This window comes from Notothenia rossii (genome assembly GCF_949606895.1).
Source record: "Notothenia rossii genome assembly, chromosome: 3".
NCBI lineage: Eukaryota > Metazoa > Chordata > Actinopteri > Perciformes > Nototheniidae > Notothenia > Notothenia rossii.
Window position 1 is genome coordinate 69,217,265 of NC_136901.1, and position 19,360 is coordinate 69,236,624.

General features: G+C 38.7%; 1 protein-coding gene across 3 annotated transcripts; it reads left to right on the top strand.

Moving 5' to 3' along the window:
* The first annotated feature begins 1,212 nt into the window (after positions 1 to 1,212).
* Positions 1,213 to 16,700, top strand: lonrf4 (LON peptidase N-terminal domain and ring finger 4). Of its 3 annotated transcripts, none has more exons than XM_079669364.1 (13): positions 1,217 to 1,720; positions 2,020 to 2,322; positions 3,705 to 3,823; positions 4,379 to 4,501; positions 6,275 to 6,457; positions 7,920 to 8,046; positions 8,258 to 8,333; positions 8,513 to 8,627; positions 9,502 to 9,623; positions 9,782 to 9,940; positions 11,998 to 12,160; positions 12,269 to 12,418; positions 14,128 to 16,700. In XM_079669364.1, the coding sequence occupies exons 2-13, from the start codon at positions 2,025 to 2,027 to the stop codon at positions 14,275 to 14,277; spliced, it is 1,785 nt and encodes a 594-aa protein (XP_079525490.1). In that variant the 5' UTR covers positions 1,217 to 1,720; positions 2,020 to 2,024; the 3' UTR covers positions 14,278 to 16,700. The 3 variants fall into 3 exon arrangements, with proteins under 3 accessions (XP_079525491.1, XP_079525490.1, XP_079525489.1); XM_079669363.1 differs by having other exon boundaries at positions 1,218 to 1,720; positions 1,938 to 2,322; XM_079669365.1 differs by lacking the exon at positions 14,128 to 16,700 and having other exon boundaries at positions 1,213 to 2,322; positions 11,998 to 12,107; positions 12,269 to 12,417.
* The last annotated feature ends 2,660 nt before the right edge of the window (positions 16,701 to 19,360 follow it).

Consider the following 19,360-nt stretch of genomic DNA (forward strand, 5'->3'; position numbering starts at 1 on the left):
TTAAAGTGGCAAAGCGAAATATTTAATAAAGAATGATAAGAAGACATTGAATATAAAATAATAACAAGAGCAAACATGTAGTTAGAGAAACATTTTTTTTAAATGCAAAAGCGATAATAGTAACACATTTAAACAAAAGTTAAGTAAATCATTTATTAGTAAGTTGCTGTAATAAGTGTTTAAGCCCTGAATTATATGACAAAACCTATGGTATTCAGTATGCTTTTTCCACAGGTGGGGAGCATGGAAGATAAAAGTTGCTTCACCTCACTTGGTTTGGATCCTGGATACATTCATTAGACCTTAGAGATGACCCGAGGGATATGGATGCTACATTATTTATAGGTAAATAACACATGTATTTAGGCCCAAGACCTTTACTACTTCAAAGACAAGTAACTGATTTAAAAAAAAATGAAAATCTATCCTTTTACATACTGAAATGATTCATTGACTGCCATGACTGGGTAGATGTGCTCCAAATTTGTGTTCCACGTAAGTGTAACCGCGGCCGTGCACACGGCCTAAAGTTGAGCTGTTCTACAGATCAAATTGGCTCTTTAACTCAAATGTATCAAACAGCAAAAACTCAATTCAATTCAAAGAAACACGATACAGTTGGCAGTCAACAAAAAGGTTCAAGCCAAGGATTTTCTCCCAAGAATATGATATGTATTTATCAATATCAGACACATTTACAAACAATACTTTAACCAGTAAAAACAACAATTTATTATGAATTAATCTACACCGCTATCAGCTGTTTAAATATTGTTTACCAAGTGAAGGGAATGCGGAGGTGGGCGGTACCTCTGTAGCGCAATACTACGGTGGTCGAAAAGTGGTTTACCCCTATGGTCGGCTACATAAGGTAAATGTTATGTGTTTCTCTATGTACATACTACATAAAGCATGGTGTTACTGTTACATGTATGTCTTTTGGCCTGATTGCTCTGACCCAAATATTTACGAGACAGGTCCCACCACCTGACATGCAATGACTTGTAACAGATTTGCAGAAGTTTATCTAACACATGAGTGATGAGTAAAACTGCAAGGAACAGTAACTCAGAGCATATTGTTTGCACCTCTAGGCTCTGTCAGCTCTTTCTAGCCATTCTACACGTGGCCTAATTTTTCGGGTATATAAGCAGTATCTGGGGATGAACACCCGCCCCCCCCCCCCCCCTTCCGATTATCCTCTGCTGGGATTCCCTACACCGCGACAGGGTATTTTCCATATAGGCCTACTGCACTCTTGACTTGAATTATAAAAAATACTGTGATTACATTCACGACATTGTCAGATTACAACACACCTCCCAGATGTGTTAATTATACCGAAAGAAACCCAATAACTTTCGTCGCAGGCATTATGTTATGAAACTCGGCATCCTTGGTTTCACAACAGGGCAGAGAGCCCTCCTTTCATCCAATCGGATAGCGCGCTGCTGCGTCACGTGGTCTTTATTTATGTAAGTAATGGTGTAACACAGTAACCCCGTTTTGTGGCCGTGGATACGTCGCTACAGGGGTTAAAAGCGGACACGGACTACTAAAAAGAAAGACTACTAATATGAAAATCTTCTGGTGTGGTTCGCGTTGCGTTTGTGGAGTTCGGAGTGGCGAGGAAAGCTTTTTGTTTTATTCAACCTGGTTGAACGGGAAAGACGTAATGTGTCCCAAACCGAAGAGTAAGTTAGTGCTGGAAATGGATCGGGTAAGCATAAGAGTATATAATAGATACATATTTGTCTGCAAAGGGAATGTGTAGGGTAAGCATAAGAGTATATAATAGCTCTTTATTAGCAGAAGCTTAGCTAGACAGAAACCGGGTCGGGTTCGAGCAGATGTGATCGGAGAATTAAGGGACACATTAACTGGATCGTTAGCTGTCAGTCTGTTATTTAAGTGGTGCATGCAATACTATTTCACAGACAAGACTAGCAGCCCTCGTCGCTTTGCCAAAAAAGCAACCTATTTTCCCGTGGGACGTTTTTTTTCGGTGACATAACCCAGCCACCATGGATATATTGGAGTGTCCGCTCTGCCTCTTCCTGATGTGCGAGCCGGTGACCATGGCGTGCGGCCACACGTTCTGCCGGAGGTGCGTGGGGGGCTACCTGCCGTCCAAATGCCCGGTGTGCAAAGAGAGGTTAAAACAAAGAGACGTGAAAAGCATGAAGAACAACATCATGCTCATCAGCGTTATCGAGAAGTGCTGCCCCGACGAGACAAAGACCAAGTACCAAGTACAGGAGAAGCTCAAATCCAACGACTTCACGGAAGCTTTACGCATCGCCAACGAGGGGCTACACTTAGGTAAGGGACACATGCACAACACCATACCAACAATACAGTGCGTTTGTTGCTTTTTTGTGTCAATTTAAGCCTGCGGCACTGCTTGTACAATTTCCTAGGATTAAGTAGGCAGACAGTTCAGAGTCCTACTTTTACGCACTGCTCACAGGTTTGGCTTGTGCCCAGTGCTGGTGACAGATGGTGCATCCCATTCTGCTGTCCAGTCCTAATTTGCACAGCAGTGAGACACAGGAGGTGTTATGACAGAAAACAGAAAAGTTGGTGGGTCAAACATAGATCCTGATGCCTTGTATTCACAATATAAAGCGATTGATGACCTAAATAACTGTAAACAAGTATCCAAATGCCCCCCTTTCCAGAAGAGAAACTAATTTGATGTGCTGGAGGCTGTGGCTCAGTGGAAGGTATGATGGACTTCGAATCAAGGGATAGCAAGTTCGAGTCCCACTGCAGTCAGCATGTCGTTGTGTCCCTGGGCAAGACACTTGACCCCAAATTGCTCCTGTGGGGATTGCCCACAGTACTGAATATATGTAAGTCGCTTTGGATAAAAGCGTCTAACAAATGACATGTAATGTGCTGCATAAGAAGGATGCACTGGAGAAAGTTAGTCAGCATCAGTCTGGTCTAACTTGTCGCCTGTGTGTGTCAGCTGTCACATTTCTGCGGTCATATCATGGTTGGAAAATAAGGAAACGATTAGGAGGACGTGGATGCAGCCTTCTATCTGTGCACAAACTTATCTCGTGCCCTCATTTTTTTTTTTTTATCGTGCCCTCATTTGACATGTGGAGGAGCGGCTCTGTAAGGAAGAGGCAGATTTTTTTCGGCTGCGTAGTTTCACATTCTAGCGCACTCGAGCTGGTTTCCCCACAATTACATACCCCACCTTTAAGACACAAGCACAATTAAACATAGCCATAAAGTGATTGTGCATATACAACATATTTGAGATTTGAAAGTGTCCTAAACATATGCATTACAATCATGTGAGCAAATCTTTGAATTATTTTGAATTTTGCACATTTCAGTATAACACTTCCTCCTTTTAAGCATTCAAAATGTGCCACTTTAAAATATATTGTACTGTATTTGTCGTCATATTTTCACTGTACTTAGCTTACATTTCTTGTATATTTATATTCTGTGTAAATGTGTCTCTTTATTTGTTTAAAGTCTAAACAATATAACTATGTGCAAATCTACTTGGCAATAAACCTGATCCTGATTCTGTAAAAGGAATACAAATGTTGAATGTTTGTATGTAGAAAGGCGTGTAAATATTCTATACAGCGTTAAGCCACAGCTCTTAAAATACTGTTCAAATGAGCCTATATAACCTCTTTATTTTACTCTCTCTTTTGTTTGTTTTTCATCCTCAGTCCCACATGATCAGAGTTTGAAAGTGTACCGAGCTGAAGCTAACTGGGGCCTGATGCACTTCTCTGATGCTCTGACGGACCTCGACTACCTCTGCTGCCTTCGTCCTAACTGGACTGAGGTGAGTGACTTTGACAGTGTTCAACATATACACTACTCCCGCTTGTATAATCTGTTTTTGAAGTTACCCATTAACAACACCAAGTCAAGGGCTTTACTTCAGTTCAGCCCCCTGTGCAACTCAATGCTGAATCTCATCCCAAATGCACTGTTGGTTTTGTAACATGCATGTAACAACACACTCATAACCACAAAGAAAGAGGTGTGGGCCCTTGTATTTTTAGAGTTTAATCTAAGCGTGCTAAGCGGTTTTCTCTGCTTGTATTGATGTTATGTCATTAACAAAGTTATGCAAACAGATTCTTATGTCATTATGTCATTCAGCCAGTGGGTGGCTCGCTGCATATGCATCAATGCTCTCTGTAGGATATTCATTTATATCGTTTTTTTGAGAAGTGTGCAACACATTTCTCATCCCATCTCAAATTTCAAAACATTTATCTCTAGCAAAAATAGGGGATTATAAATATAAATGACATTGGGTTATTGATGACTTAGAGACTTCTTTCACTCATACAGGAAGTGGTGAGCTGATGTCCCTTTTCTGTTTTTGCAGGGCTTTTTACGTAAAGGGAATGTTCTGCTGGAAATGGGTCAGCAGACAGACGCCCTCATCCAGTTCCACCGTTGCCTAAAACTCCAAGCTGACTTTGCCCCTGCGAAGAGCCAGATCAAGAAGGTGTGTTGATTTTACTAACCGCTCATCAAAGGGTCCTTAATGGAAAGTAACACCAAGACTTAAATTGGAATATATTGGATCTAATATTCCAAAGAGCTTAGGTAGCATTTGTATATAGTGATAAAGTTGCATGTGTTGTTTTATTTTTTCTTTCTGTGAGAATAGCAGCAGTGCCAGATTCAGACGGACACATGCACACCTCATGCATGTCTATTAGGTGATCAGTTACCTCCCATAAGTTGTTGTTGTAAGAATTGATAAACTTAAAGGAGATTAGTGTTTCAATGTTTTTATTTGGCCACATCATGGTTCAATATGCTGCTATTATTATCATTACTATTAATCAGTGTTTGGGAGTAACTAGTGGCACATTTAAAATGAAACACATGTCATTTCATCACTCACTGATGAAGAAATATGTATATCCTAAATATATCCTTCACTGTTTTAAAGGGGCCCTATTATGCAAATGTTCGGGTTCAAAGTTGTATTTTGTGTCTCTACTGCATACTTGCCAACCCTCCCGATTTTCGCGGGAGACTCCCGGTTTCCTCCCGGTTTCCTCCCGGGGTCATATTTCTCCCGCATTTCTCCCGATTTCTGACAAAATCAGATTTACTTACGACTGTTTCCACTCGGACTTGCCAAAAGCTACACCATTGTTACGTTTCCATGGTAGCGCGTGTCTTTAGTAGCGCGGGCAACTGAAAGTTTGAGAGGGTGAGGCAGACAGTCACAGAAAACTGAACAAGCATCGACAACTTGACCCTCTGCTCACACCCCCCCCCCCCCCCCCCCCCCCCCCCCGGTTTTGAAATGCTCCCGATATCTGAGGTCTCAAGGTTGGCAAGTATGCTCTACTGTGACATGTGGTGTTGCTTTAATGTTCAAAATGTTTTCTCATACTGCAGCACCTCTTTTCACCCTCTGTCTGAAACCAGAGCCCAGTCTGCTCTGATTGGTTAGCTGGCCGGCTCTGTTATGATTGGTCAAGTGCTTAGAGATGTCCCGCCCCTTAACCAATCACTTACAATGTATTGCAGCGCTAACCTATTGAAGCGCAAGTGTGTATTTATGTTACGAAAGTAAACAAGGGAGTCAAATCGAGGCCTTTCAGGCAGGGCGGGAGTGTGTGGGAGAGAAACTCCGTATGGAGGGAGCTTAGGGAATTTAGCCTTTGCAGACCGTTTGCATGCACACAATATAAGAAAGGGAAACCCATAAAGCATAATATTCAATTCAATTTTTCAATTCAAAGGTTTATTGTCATATCATATACACAACTACGGTGTAGCATGTAATGAATGACAAACTTGTGTCACAGGTTCCTCAAAAATGCAAATTCAAGACATAAAACACATTTAAAAAAACAACAACAATAAAAATAGTGCAAGCTCAGGCATTAAGTAGTCTTATGGCCTGTGGGATAAGACGGTCTCTGAGTCTGGAGGTTTTAGCTGTTGGTTAATAGAGCCCCTTTAAGGTTTAAACTTGTGTTTTAGGACTATTCAGTTTTATAGCCCAGTTCAAAAATACCTGTTAGTATGTTAGTAAGAAGTTACATTACTTTCACAACTTTTGAATTCAAACAGTATATATTTAATATTATGTAATTGACATTCATTTGACATGCAGGGTGCATCAAATGTTTGCAAATATGTTTTTTTACATTTTTGTTATATTTGATTTGGTGTTTAACACTGGGTAAAACAAATAACACTTTTATATTCATACCTATTACTCATTTTTATCATGACATCTTTCATATGGCAGATTCTGGAGGCAGAGGGACGGACAGTGCCGGAGGAGGGGTCCTGCATCTTGCAAGTGGTGTCCGAGTACCTGAAAGGGACCTGCCCCATTACCAGCCTCAGTGGCTCCCAGGGGCCAACTCACCCTGACAAACAGGCATGTGGGGACGATCGAGAGGGAAAAGGGAGGAGAGAGGCACACGAGGTAAGCTAAGAGAGAATATTAACAGCTCGTATGTGCACTTTAACTATAAGCATGGAAGGTGTGAATGCAAATAAATACATATAAAAATGAGTCAATACATTGGCACAAGGACTTACTTTGCCATCAGCAAACCCTTTTAACCCTTTAACTGCCAGACCAAGAAAAAAGCTATAGAATTCTTTTTTTTTTTGCATTTTCTTATCAAATGGGCCACACATAACCACAAACAATTTTTTTTGTTTTGACTGACCACACAGTTTTGTTTTTATGAGCCTCTACCAACTGGTCGAGCTGGCCTTCTATGGTAAAAGTACATTTTCAACAATTATCATATACAGTACAGTATTTGTATGCATCAAACTCAAATAAAACACAAACTCAAATACATTTGTTTCTTTTATGGAAAATGAGCAATATATACAATCAGATATATTCATAAAAGATAATAAATTATAATTATAAAAAAAAAAAATGGAAAAAAGTGATGTAAAGTGTTTTTCATGATAAGAAAAAGACTTGCTCATCTTACTGTATATGCTGAATTGGCCTAACAACAAACAGCTGGCCTAACAGCAAATGTCTATATCCTGTGTTGGCCTAACTTGCTCAACTGTGTGCAACTTTGGGCTGAATGCCATGCATGAAAGGTGCTATATAAATTATTATCACACTTTCACTCTGAGACTCATAAGGCAGAACTAGATTTAGTAATATTACCATGAATCAAGCCATTTATTTACCATATTTTATTGGAAAACATCTCTGAAACTCTGAAGAAGTTATATTGCTAGCTTACCAAAAAAGGCCCAACATTTTTTTTTCAACAAGATATCAAGACACAAAATGTGCTCTACCAAATGGTGGTGCTGGCAGTTAAAGGGTTAAACTTTAAAATTCAGCATTCATTTTTTCCTGATACTAATACACCACTGTATATTTTGTAATATACATGTAATATATATTAATATGATGTGCACATTTTTACCTAACTTCTTACGTTTAGATAACATTTTAAATTAAAATGTACTTCATTTTATTACGTTAACTGCTAATGAATTATATGAAATTCTTAATTATATCATATTTTATCTTTTTTTATGCATATTCTTAATTGAACTTCTTCTGTTTTTATATATATTAATTTACTTAAATATGTATGTATATCTTTTTTTTATTCTTCTTTTCACGTTTTATTTTAGTCACATAAAACCTAATTTCTTTCAAAAATAAAAAGGTATTCTGATCATATCTCACCATATCATAGGATTATCATATCCTAACTAATTATTATCTTTGTTTATTATTTTATTCCACATTCTTACTTTAAATCCTTCTGTTTTTAAACATTTGTATTTTCTTCTTTTACTTCTTTTTTATCTTTTATTTAAGCACAACAAAACCCAATTACCTAGACATTTTCTTTTTGATTCTGATATTTTAACGACTAACTATGTGTGTTTAGGGTTCCAAGGCGAAGTATGATACGGGTACAGAGTGCTGCCTCAGCCTCTGCCAAGCTGTCTCCTTCCTCCCTGCTGCTGAAGAGGACGAGGAGATGATGATGAGGAAGGAAGATGGGCACGGCCGGGGTACGCGCACACACATACAGCAGTGTACACACAGACACACCGTTGTGATAAATTGTCTGTCATCTTCATCATCATTGTCCTCATCATGAATCCTCTTTGTCACTGTCGCTACAAGCAGCTTTGCGGTAACACCCACCAGATGCTTTGAAATTGCATAATAACCGTTAGTTCTTCCTCAGCCGTGCATCATAAAGCTCTCTTTGTGTTTCAGGTGAAAGTGGTCACAGCAGGGAGAAAACTCTGAGTGTCCTCACCGTGTCAGACTTTGAGTGCCCTCTCTGCATCAGGTCGGTGTTCTTTATTCTGTCTTAGTGTCATAAATCAGGTTAATCCTATTCTCCTCTCTCTCTGGTTAATGTTAATCACACATACAGTATGCTCACAATCACTCACTATAAACTTTACCAGCAGCACAAGCATCCATCCTCATCCTGGTTGTTTCAAATTCAGTTGTTCTCCTCTGAAGGTTGTTTTATGAGCCGGCCTCCACTCCCTGTGGCCACACCTTCTGCAAAAACTGCATTGAGAGGAGTCTGGACCACAACCTGCGCTGTCCCCTCTGCAAACAGCCCCTACAAGAGGTGACTATCAATTCATCACAACTACGACTATCTCAGACCCTTCTTGGCCATCATCCTTGCAATTCCTCTTCCTTTGTCCACACATTGTTTTAAGTCCGATAAGTACTGCTAATCTCTTCAAATAGATATACTAAAAAATAATAAGCATTAATACTTTCATTAATACACCACAGTTTATATTTTCATTTTTTTTAACAACATTTATGGTTGTTGTATATTGTCAAATGTGCACATTTGTAATTCAACTTCATTAGAAATGATTGTTTATACAACTATTTTCATTTCATTCTATTTGATCTTTTACTGCACATTTTCAATCTACCTTCTTATTTGTATATACAGTTTTTATTTTATTTTACTAAATTGAATTTTGTTGAGCAACTGTTAAAAAAAACAATTTGCCTCCGGTTTAAGTAAAGATTCTGATTCTGATCAAGCTAATAACAACCTTTTTCCAATATATCTTCTGCTCTCCATTAAGACTGTGAACCTGCTTGCCTGTATTTCCTGCTCAACTGGATAAATCAGTATTTGTCCGACTGCAAAAAGACTCCATAAAAACGCCCTGCGATACATGTATCTCTGTTGTTGCCTTCAAACATCTATAAACATTTTTAGATCTATTTCTTTTTGTATTAGTTAATCACCATTTGAATACATCCACTTGCATACAAAGCTGTGAACAACATCTTATATCCATATTTTAAATTGCTTTGCAGGACTTCATTGCCCCAAACTATATATTTAAATGCTTGGGTTTGTTCTTTGTTGCAGTACAAAGATAACAATTTGTTACTATACTATTATGTATAATTGGTTATGAGCGTCATTAAATTGCAATTATGGCTGATTATGTTCACTTTTCTCTTCCCAGTACTTCAAAAACAGGAAGTACAACCCCACGATTCTGCTTCAGGACATCATGACCAGTCTTTTCCCTTCACAGCTGGCAGAGAGGAAACAGGTCCATGAAACGGAGATGGCTGAACTGTCCAAGTAGGCGTCCACCACACACACAATGTACACCCGTGATTCATTCTAGCAACTCGCTAGCAACCATCTCGCCTTGGTCACACAAACCTCTCCCTTATTCTTCTTAATTTTTTTCTCCCTGCCTCCAACTTCTCTTTTCTCTTCTATCTCCTCCTCTGTAGTCTAACAAAGGACATCCCTATATTTGTGTGCACGGTGGCGTACCCCGGCGTGCCCTGCCCCCTGCACATCTTCGAGCCTCGATACCGGCTGATGATGCGTCGCTGCATGGATACTGGCACCAAAAAGTTTGGCATGTGCAGCTATGAGCATGGCAAGGGGTATGCAAGTTTTTAATTCTTTTTTTGTTGATTTGGGTAGATAATTGTGTGTTAACTTAAGCAGCATCGAAATATAGCCAGTTTAGACGCAACTGAGGCAAACGCATTTACATTTTCACAGGTAAGTTCAGTTATTTAGAGTATGGGTATTGGGAGACTATTTTTGAAATGTACCTCACTGTGGAACTCGCAGCAGGCGAGGCGGAGCCTTATAGGATTGCCCACCGTGCAGGAAGAACAGTCGGCAAAGTTTAGATCAGTCATAAGTGACCCTGAGTGGGTGGGAAAAAGCAGCGTGGTCACCAATCTGGTGCTGGAAATCAGATATTTGCTTGTTCTGTCACTGTATTTGATCATGCCATTGCATTTTCCCAGCTGTTATGAATACATATCCAATTGCAACTAATACTAAAATATGCAAACAATGGGCAAAATAATGTTTGCAAACACTCCTTCTTTAACTCATTGGATTGATTATGCAACTTTATTTAACTTTTTTGTGTAAGTATGCCTCATTAATAACATTTTAGTTGATCCCCCTTTAAAAAAAAAAATCCAGTTACATTTATGACATTTTTCAGATTTTAATCCAAACGCCAATGACAAGCTACTTTGCTGAGATTATACCAACAAATATATATATAGAAAATTCTTCTTCAGTTATTCTGAACCTTTTTATGTACTATGACCCTGCCTGGAGAGGAACATTTTTATGACATAATATTCTATGTATTATCAATCACTTACTGATGGCACACTATACTTGATTTTTTATGACATTTGTATGACATACTGGACTATGACTTTTTAAGTACTTAATTTATTGCTTAAGATTCTAAGTTTTTAATGACTTCTTTTCAACGTACTAGCCTATGATTTTAATGTTACATTTCTTAAAGGAGAGGTGTCATGGCCATTTCCACTGATCATAATCCCATTGTTCAGGTATACTAAAATAGAAAAATACTGTGCAATTTTCCAAACTCACATTGGTTTCGCATACAGCATCTCTGTAAAGTATGTGTATTCAGCAGTATTCACTTTCTCCACTAAACAGCTCGCTGCAGCTCCCCCCCCCCCCACCCCCCCCACCCCCTCCCTGTGAGCCCAGTGTGCTCTGATTGGTCGGTACGTTGTGAATCGCGCTGAGCTCCGTGGAGGTGTGATTTCCTTGTTTAGCGATACACAGCCAAACTCACCCTGAGCACACACATAGTCAGAGCCGAAATAAAAACAATAAGTGTGGCTTGATATTGAGTAAGAAAAAGGTTTATAGATTGATAAACGCTGTGAGAATGGGTCTGCAGAGAGAATTTTGCCGCGATCCCAACTGTCTGTTATCAGCCTGCAGCACGGAGCAGAAATCAGCAGGGCTGCCTGCACTGAGTGTGTGTGTGGATTGGTCAATTTGGACCAATCAGCGGGGGCTTAACGTAACGGCTCCGCGGACGTAACGTAACGGCTCCACGGATTGGCCCATTTAATTCCGGGTACGTGCTTTCGTAAGCACGTACCCGGAACTAATCAAATGATGATGACGTCATGATGACGTTTCACCAACGAGGCGTTTTGGGGAGGTATTTTCTGTGTTAGAGTTTTACTCGCTACAGGGTGTACTTTGAGGGTTTTGACTCTGTAGACCGTTTACATGTATAAAAAACGTCATAACACACAAGGGGACGGGTAATAACCGGAAAAGCATGACATGTGTCCTTTAACCTTCAACATACTACACTGTAATTATAAAATAGGGTATGACTTTGACAGTTTAAATGCCATACTACTAAAGCGTATTATAGGACTTACAACACTTTTAATTGTTTTAATAATTCTTCAATCGTAAACAATGGCTTTGACTTGGCATTTTTATGATGAATCAGAAAGCTTATTTTGACAGCATCATAATTCACTATAAATGTCTTCATAATGAACTACAGATGTGGTCTTCAAAGAAAGTGTTAACTATTCTGACCTATTTTAGTTTTGATACTTCAAATTAAGGAATAAATACCAGTGAATTGATTTGAGAGTTTATGGTTTTTCCTGCTGTGCCCCAGGTTTTCAGACTTTGGCTGCATGTTGGAGATCCTCAGTCTGGAGGTGCTGCCTGATGGACGCTCCTTTGTGGACGCAGTGGGAGTAAGCAGGTTCAAGGTGTTGAGGAGAGGTCAGCGAGATGGATACAGCACTGCTGATATCGAGTACCTGGAGGACCTGAAGGTCCCAGAGATGATACTTAAAGCAACATGTAAAGAATTTTCACTCCGAAAATATTACAACTTGAACCTCTTCTCACTTTTCCTCCTGTCTGTCTCCTCCTTCTCGCAGGTCGAAGGCAGTGAGTTGGAGGTTCTGGAGGGTCTCCATGACAGTGTGTACCAGCAGGCTCAGGACTGGTACCAGCGCCTGGCCGTCCGCATCCGTGATCAGATCAGCAGGCAGTACGGCACCATGCCAGAGAAGGATGAGAACATTCAGGTTAGCACACATATGGTTCTTACTGTAGATTAACATGTTATTTTCTAGCAGCATCCAGGAACCACAGAGCAATATTTACTTATGTTTTTTCATGTTGCCCACGGCTAGAATTACCTTTCATTACAGACCAGAGTAACATTACAATGTGGAGAATATTTTTGTTGTAGGACTTTTCTACCTATTTATGTCTTTGTAAGTCATTATTAACTTAGCTAAGGTTAATGCATCGAATAACTTTCCAAAATCATCAAACACATGCAGTCTTTCTTTTTTTTAATGTTTTATCCATGGCCCATTAATTAATTAGCGATGGAATGATATTTCAAACACGCTTCTAATAAGTAAATTGATCACCGAGAAAATAATAACTGCTTTTATTTTCAAAGCTATTAGTTATTGTTTTATGTTTATACAGCACATACCTTTCCTGCATTCAGAGCTCCCTTACTGACAGTGGTAACAAAACGCAATAAAAAAGACTTTATGTTCAGGATATAGTTCCAGTTGAATGAAAAAACATTACAGCATGCATGATAAGATTGTAATCTGGAAGAAGAATAACTTGATGAGCTCTAGATATCTTTAACTGAAAACATACAGTATGTTTATTACAATACACATCTGATCAGAGAAGCCTTTAGCATAGCATGTTTAACTGGTCCCAGACTTAAAGGGGACCTATCATGCAAAATGCACTTTTGTACGTCTTTTATACATGAATATGTCCCCGGTGTGTCAGGGAACTCACCAAGTGTCAGAAAACACAACCCCCTCTCTTTTCCTCCATACCCAAATCTCTAAAAACGGGGCTGCAACGGAGCTGATTATTATTTGAATGTTTCTGACGTCAGAAAAGGGGTGCTCCGCCTATATGGGCAACTCTCCACCTATCAGGGGAATGAGAGACCGCTCGAAAGCGCTGGAGACGCTGCAGTATATATGCCAGGCCTGTAAGTGGCGCTGTAGTCTGCCACAAAAGCAGATTCAGCCCTTGCAAAAACAGGGCTGGAAAAGAGCAAATAGAGCGAAATGAGGCATGGCTAAAATGCATGATCTATTTGGTATTTTGAAAAAAAACCTTCACAGACATGTTTTATATAGGTGTGGCCCTACAATACATTATTCAAATATAGCATGATAGGTCCACTTTAAACAATCCTTCAGCTTCTGACAGTATGTCGCACATCTTATTATCATGTATAAAACCCCCACCAGGGAGGACACTAAACAATGTGTAGCCCTGGGTCCAGACCATTCACTGTGATATTCAGAGCCTCCACATATAAAGCATACCAAGTGTAAAGTACTCTTAAGGCCTCTCAAAATGCCAAGGCATACAACATACATTCCTTCACAGTTGTTAAACCATGATTGAAAATTATTTTTAGAAACACAATTTCAAGGATTAGTCATACAATTTAGAGAAAAAAACATCACATTTAAGAAAAGAAAAAAGAATGCTCTCCCAGAATAATAAAAAAAAAACTACACAATTCTGTGTGAATTTCTTTATTTCTTGAATCAAGCTTTTTGTCAAGGAACCACATTGCTTTACTCAGTAAAATTGGTTCATTTTTTCCCAATCTTTAAAATGTGTGACATTAATTCTGAGTATTTTTCAAAAATGTATTTTTCTTGTGGGTTTTTGACTTGGCTTGCATTATACTTTATGCATTTATCTATGCTACACCTGTGTCACTGTCCTCCAGGCCTCTTCCAACGGGCCGGCCTGGTGCTGGTGGCTGCTGTCCGTCCTCCAGCTGGACCCTGCCTATCAAACCACCGTCCTGTCCCTGGCCTCCCTCAAAGACCGCTTGGGACACCTCCGCCTCGTCCTGGAGTACTTTTCTCAGAGCTAGACCCTCCTTAGCTCAGTGGTATTGTGAAAATGATAAACCAATGAATCCATCCACACAGATATTGGAGCTGGGTGTGCCCTGCATCACCAAATCATGCGGTTATAGCAGAAAGAAAGTGATTTTAACACATTACAGTTGTACATTTGGCTGTTTTGAAGTTTGCATGTGTTATATGTCTTACACCGTCTTCTATCCCATGGGTTCAGAGTATTTGCTGAACACACATTGTACATGGCTGACCAAAGATGCTTCTTACTTAGGTCGATCGAAGGTGGTGAATTATTATTTCTTGATCAACTAAATCAGTTTGAAAGACTAAGCACTAGGTGTCACTGTTTTTTCTCTCAATTGTAAACATGAGGAACATACAGCATCAGCCAAGCTAGGACAGTATGCTGAGCTGTTATGTGTTGCCTATTCAAATCAGACTCCTTGCATTAACATAGCGTGATTTGGGAATTAACATTAATAGCATACACACTTTGTAGAGATTTCTAGACAATTATTTCAGGACTATGCACATCATTATCAAAGTGATTTGGATGTTAGCCATAGGGCACTGCTTGTAATTCTGATAATTTAGTTGCATCTATTGGCCTTGGCAGCCATTGACTATGGCTCATTTTATACGATTTAATAACCTTAAGAGATCCCTATTTAGTATTAGACATTGCAATAATAATTTGTAATTTCACATGAAAAGGCAATGACTGGAGGATCTTTTTTTAATAATGAGAACTTCTGCTGGGTGACTTTCAGGATTTGTCATCAAGTGCTGGGAAAAGCCTGTGAAATGATGACATTGAGGGGATCAGTGAATGGTAGGCGTGCTGTACCAGCTTTGTTTTACAGTATAAACCTGTGTGATGATGCAGCACTGTATGTGCTGTGTGTCAGCTGTAAATAAGTAATTTTCTCTGGAGCCATTTTCATGACTTTCATTATCCGTTTTTTAAATGTCATATGGTGTGGTGTCAGCATTGAAAATGGCAACTGTCAGTGGTCTGGCGTGAAGCCAGGACAGAGAGTTTACCATCTCTTGTGCAGAGATAGCTGTAAAATAATGTAGTGAGTGTTTGACCAGGTGCCTGGCCCCAGCTGCATCTCCCCATCTGTGTGGCCGCTCTACCACCAGACACCATGCCTTTGAGAGCCTGGGCTAACTCAGCAGGAGGCTACAAGTCTTACACGTTCTATGATTTAGAAAGTGCTTTTGTGTTTTATTTGGTGATTGATTTTTATTTAACATAGTGCTATACATTCCATGGAATGTTGAAGCAGCAATGTGGCGTATAGTTTACAAACAAATACGAGCTTTTAAGGAATACTTCCCCCACTAAATGACAATGTTAGTAGATGGTTTTTCCCACAATTCATCAAGAATGTTTTCCGGTTTTTTATTTTTTATTTACATTATAGGCGTGTTCAAAGTTTTCTTCAAGAATTCAGAGAAAGTAATTGACATACAAATGGTCATTTGGGGGGTGAAGTATTCCTTTAACTGAGTGAAGCCTAAGATCTTTTTTTTACCTTGATAAATGTGCCATAGATATATCCATGTTATGTGTTTTAGAGGAATAGTTAACTAAAAAGTGTTTATGTTTTCTTCACCATGAACTCTGAGGTTAGTCTTCATCAACCCTCATGCCTTCTGTATGGTGGATACTCTTCATGGCTCTTCATGGCCAACATATCACGTTAAACGGTCAGAATTTCTCATAGATACACTCATAGATACAGTTTGTGTGACACAGTAAATCAGCCCTGCTAGTGTGGTAAAGATATATGGTAGAATAAAATGGGTAATCGTGAGATATGCTCAAAAATATTCCACTCGGGCCAGCCAATGGAAAGACTGTTGGATAGTGGAGCACCATTACCCACCCAATAAACAGACTGACTATTGCACTCCTGGACACTTACACTACTTAAGATCAAGGAACACTGTCTCTGAAGATGGATGAATCGACCTTTGTTAATAAGCTGGCGTTTTTAAAGCCATCCAAGAATGACACTGAGGTGAAAGATTTTATGATGCCAGATATCACAACACGTTTTTAAGCTATAATTGTTGATTTCACTGAAAAATACATGTACCATAAAAGGTCAGTTTCTTGCTGCTACCAGAACACCCAACGTTCTCTCACACATAAAAAGGGATTGAGATTCTTATAGAATATTTGAATTAATTGCCTTGTAAACCCTTGTGGTAACTGCATGACTACAAGCCCACAGACATTGAGGTGAATTCCTCTGCCCTATCACTTATCAGAACATGTATTGTTTTGTTTGTATTTTATTTTTCTGGTACTCAGCTGCAGTTTGTCACTTTTTCTCTCTTTTTCAAATTGTTCATATTTTGCGTGTGTCTTTTATTACTTATTGATGCCAACTTTCAATGAATAAAGTGGTTATCACAGTAATCTGTCTTGTTTTACTCTGTTTAAAGGAGCACCTTATCTCTCTGTGTGCATTTTACTTCATGATACATTTGAAAATAAATAACTCCTAATGCTGTAAACTTAGGACAACAGCGACTCCTTCTTTATTAAAACTTTCAAACGTATCTGTGAAAGGCTGTGAAAGGCTTCAGAGATGTGCTCTTATTATGGGCTGTAATGCCTAAATAGTTTTGGAGCTAAATTAGTTATAAAGAAAATGTGGAAAATTGATCAAATGACTTATGAAAGTCAATGGCTAAAATGAAATACAATACAAATACAACATTTTATGAAAGAGTCAATAGTAATGTAGTACATAATGAATGTATAGTAAAGTACGTCATAGTGAGTCACTCAAAGAGGGCATTACAAAAAAAATGTCAAAGTATGTAAGTAATAATACAGATGTATTCAACCCTTAGATAAGTGGGTCTTTTTTGACCCGGTGAGGTGGTTTTCTTGAAGTATCTTTGTGAATAAAAAGTGTTATCATTTCATATTCCAGCTATTCCTCAAAAAACATGTTTTGGATATCATGCCATTCAAATGTTTAATTTAAATGTTATACATTTTAAGAAATTGTAGTTTTTGTATTACTACCCCAAGCTTCCATAAGTGGGTTAAAAATGACCCGCATGCATTTTCTATGGAATCCTATGGGAACCTTTGATTCTTATCACCTGGCTGTCAGGAATACATTCACTGTAGACCACACAGACTACATCACAAGTGACACCTCTCAGGAAGATTATTTTACACAGCAAGATCTGATACCTGTCAGTATAATAATAATAATAATAATAATAATAATACATTATATTTTTATAGGGCTTTTCAAGGACTCAAAATTGCTTTACAATATAAGGAAAGGTTAGGGTGGGGGGTATAGGACTATCACACTTGATCAACTGGCATGGATTGACGGGGGGTGGGATATGAGTAGACAAGAGGAGAAGAGATGAGTTTTGAAAAGGGACTGGAATACTGTGAGGGTCTCAGAATAGCAGAGATCTTTGCATCAATATGTTCAAAACGTTTTTTTTCAAAATGTAAAAAAATGTCTAAAATTATAAATAATGAAAAATTAAATATAAAATATTTCTAGTGTGAACCAAAATATAATACTAAATACTATACAAGTGATTTTTCTTAACCAAAATGACAAAAATGGCATAAAAACATATATTCTTCTAATACGGGTCCTTTTAGACTTTATTTTTTACTTATGGAATAGTGTAGGGTCCAGTCACTCGTGCATCTATGGGTTAAAAAATCTATTTGAAAAAAAAGGTTAACGATGTCACAGTAAAGTATGGCATCCAATTACATAAAAAAATATAATGGTATATTTTGCCATGAAAACATATAATTAAAAAAAACATTGTTTAATATGCCATAATACTGCACAATGGACACTGAGCAGTATTAATTAGAGATACATGTGTGCGCTCTGTGCTCAAATACCTCCCCATTAGTCCGATAACAAACGACCCACTGAAACAAAGCAATTTATGTCTCATTCATCAGTATTCAGTCCTCTGCCTCCAAGTCAAGAGCAGTAAATATTCTTAATGGTATTATTGTTTATTTGCTTGCCCCCTGGATGACTTTTTAAGTGTTATTATAAATAAAGCTTCTCAAAGCAGATTCTGCATTATTTTTATTTAATGTGCCTGACAGAGTGATTTGAATGTTAGGCAGCCAATTCTGTGGTCATTAAGGTGGCATTACAAGCCACGTGGAAGGGGTTAGATATATTGCAATTCCCAGCATGACAGAATTCGGTATAAAGGAGGGGTGATTGCAGTGAAACGTGTCTCACATACTGATAGAAAGACACTTGAATTTAAACGGAACATTACAGAGAACTGTGAAGTGCTGCAGCCGGGTCAAAGAAGCCTTGGGTTTACACTTGCAGTCAGAAATTAAAGCTATGAAAGATAGACCCAGTATTTTTAGTGTATGTCCAATTGGAAGAGTCAATGTAACTTTGACTGTATTGCCACCGAGAAGTTGGTTATGGATATGATCATAATGTTTTGTATTTTCCTTAATTTGCAACAGATTTAAAATATAGTCTTTTAGATGTGTAATTGTTGAGATTTATACCAATGTATATATTCTAAAGGGAGCCATTTCAGAGAGTCATCCTCACTCCAACAAAATAAAACATTTGAAAAACCTTCCTCGCATATAAAAAAACAATGCAGACACATGCTACACAGTTAGCTTCCACCAGGGGGCAGTCTGAAGCTGTGGAAGGAGTGCTACACAGATGGAATCATACTTTATAAACAAGGAGACATCTCATAAGAGCAAGGCCTTGTTTTTTTTTATCATAAAGGCTCAATATGATCACGTGAGTGTCACAAAATAGGGTCACACGTTTGGCTGGCAGGCAGAACCAATCGTATGAAACAAGATAGAGGGAAGTAGTTATTTCACATGCATCTGAAACATATAAATGAGGATGTGTGAGTGTAGGTGTGCACGCTGTGAACCGCATGGCACAAGAAAAAGAATAATAATACTAAAACACAGCATAGCAGAAGTGAGGCACGTTTCCTGCCAGCGTCCTCTGCATAGGAAGCAGGCAGATGAAAAGAGGTTTCAGTGGCTTCAGCAGGGCTCTGTAATGCAGC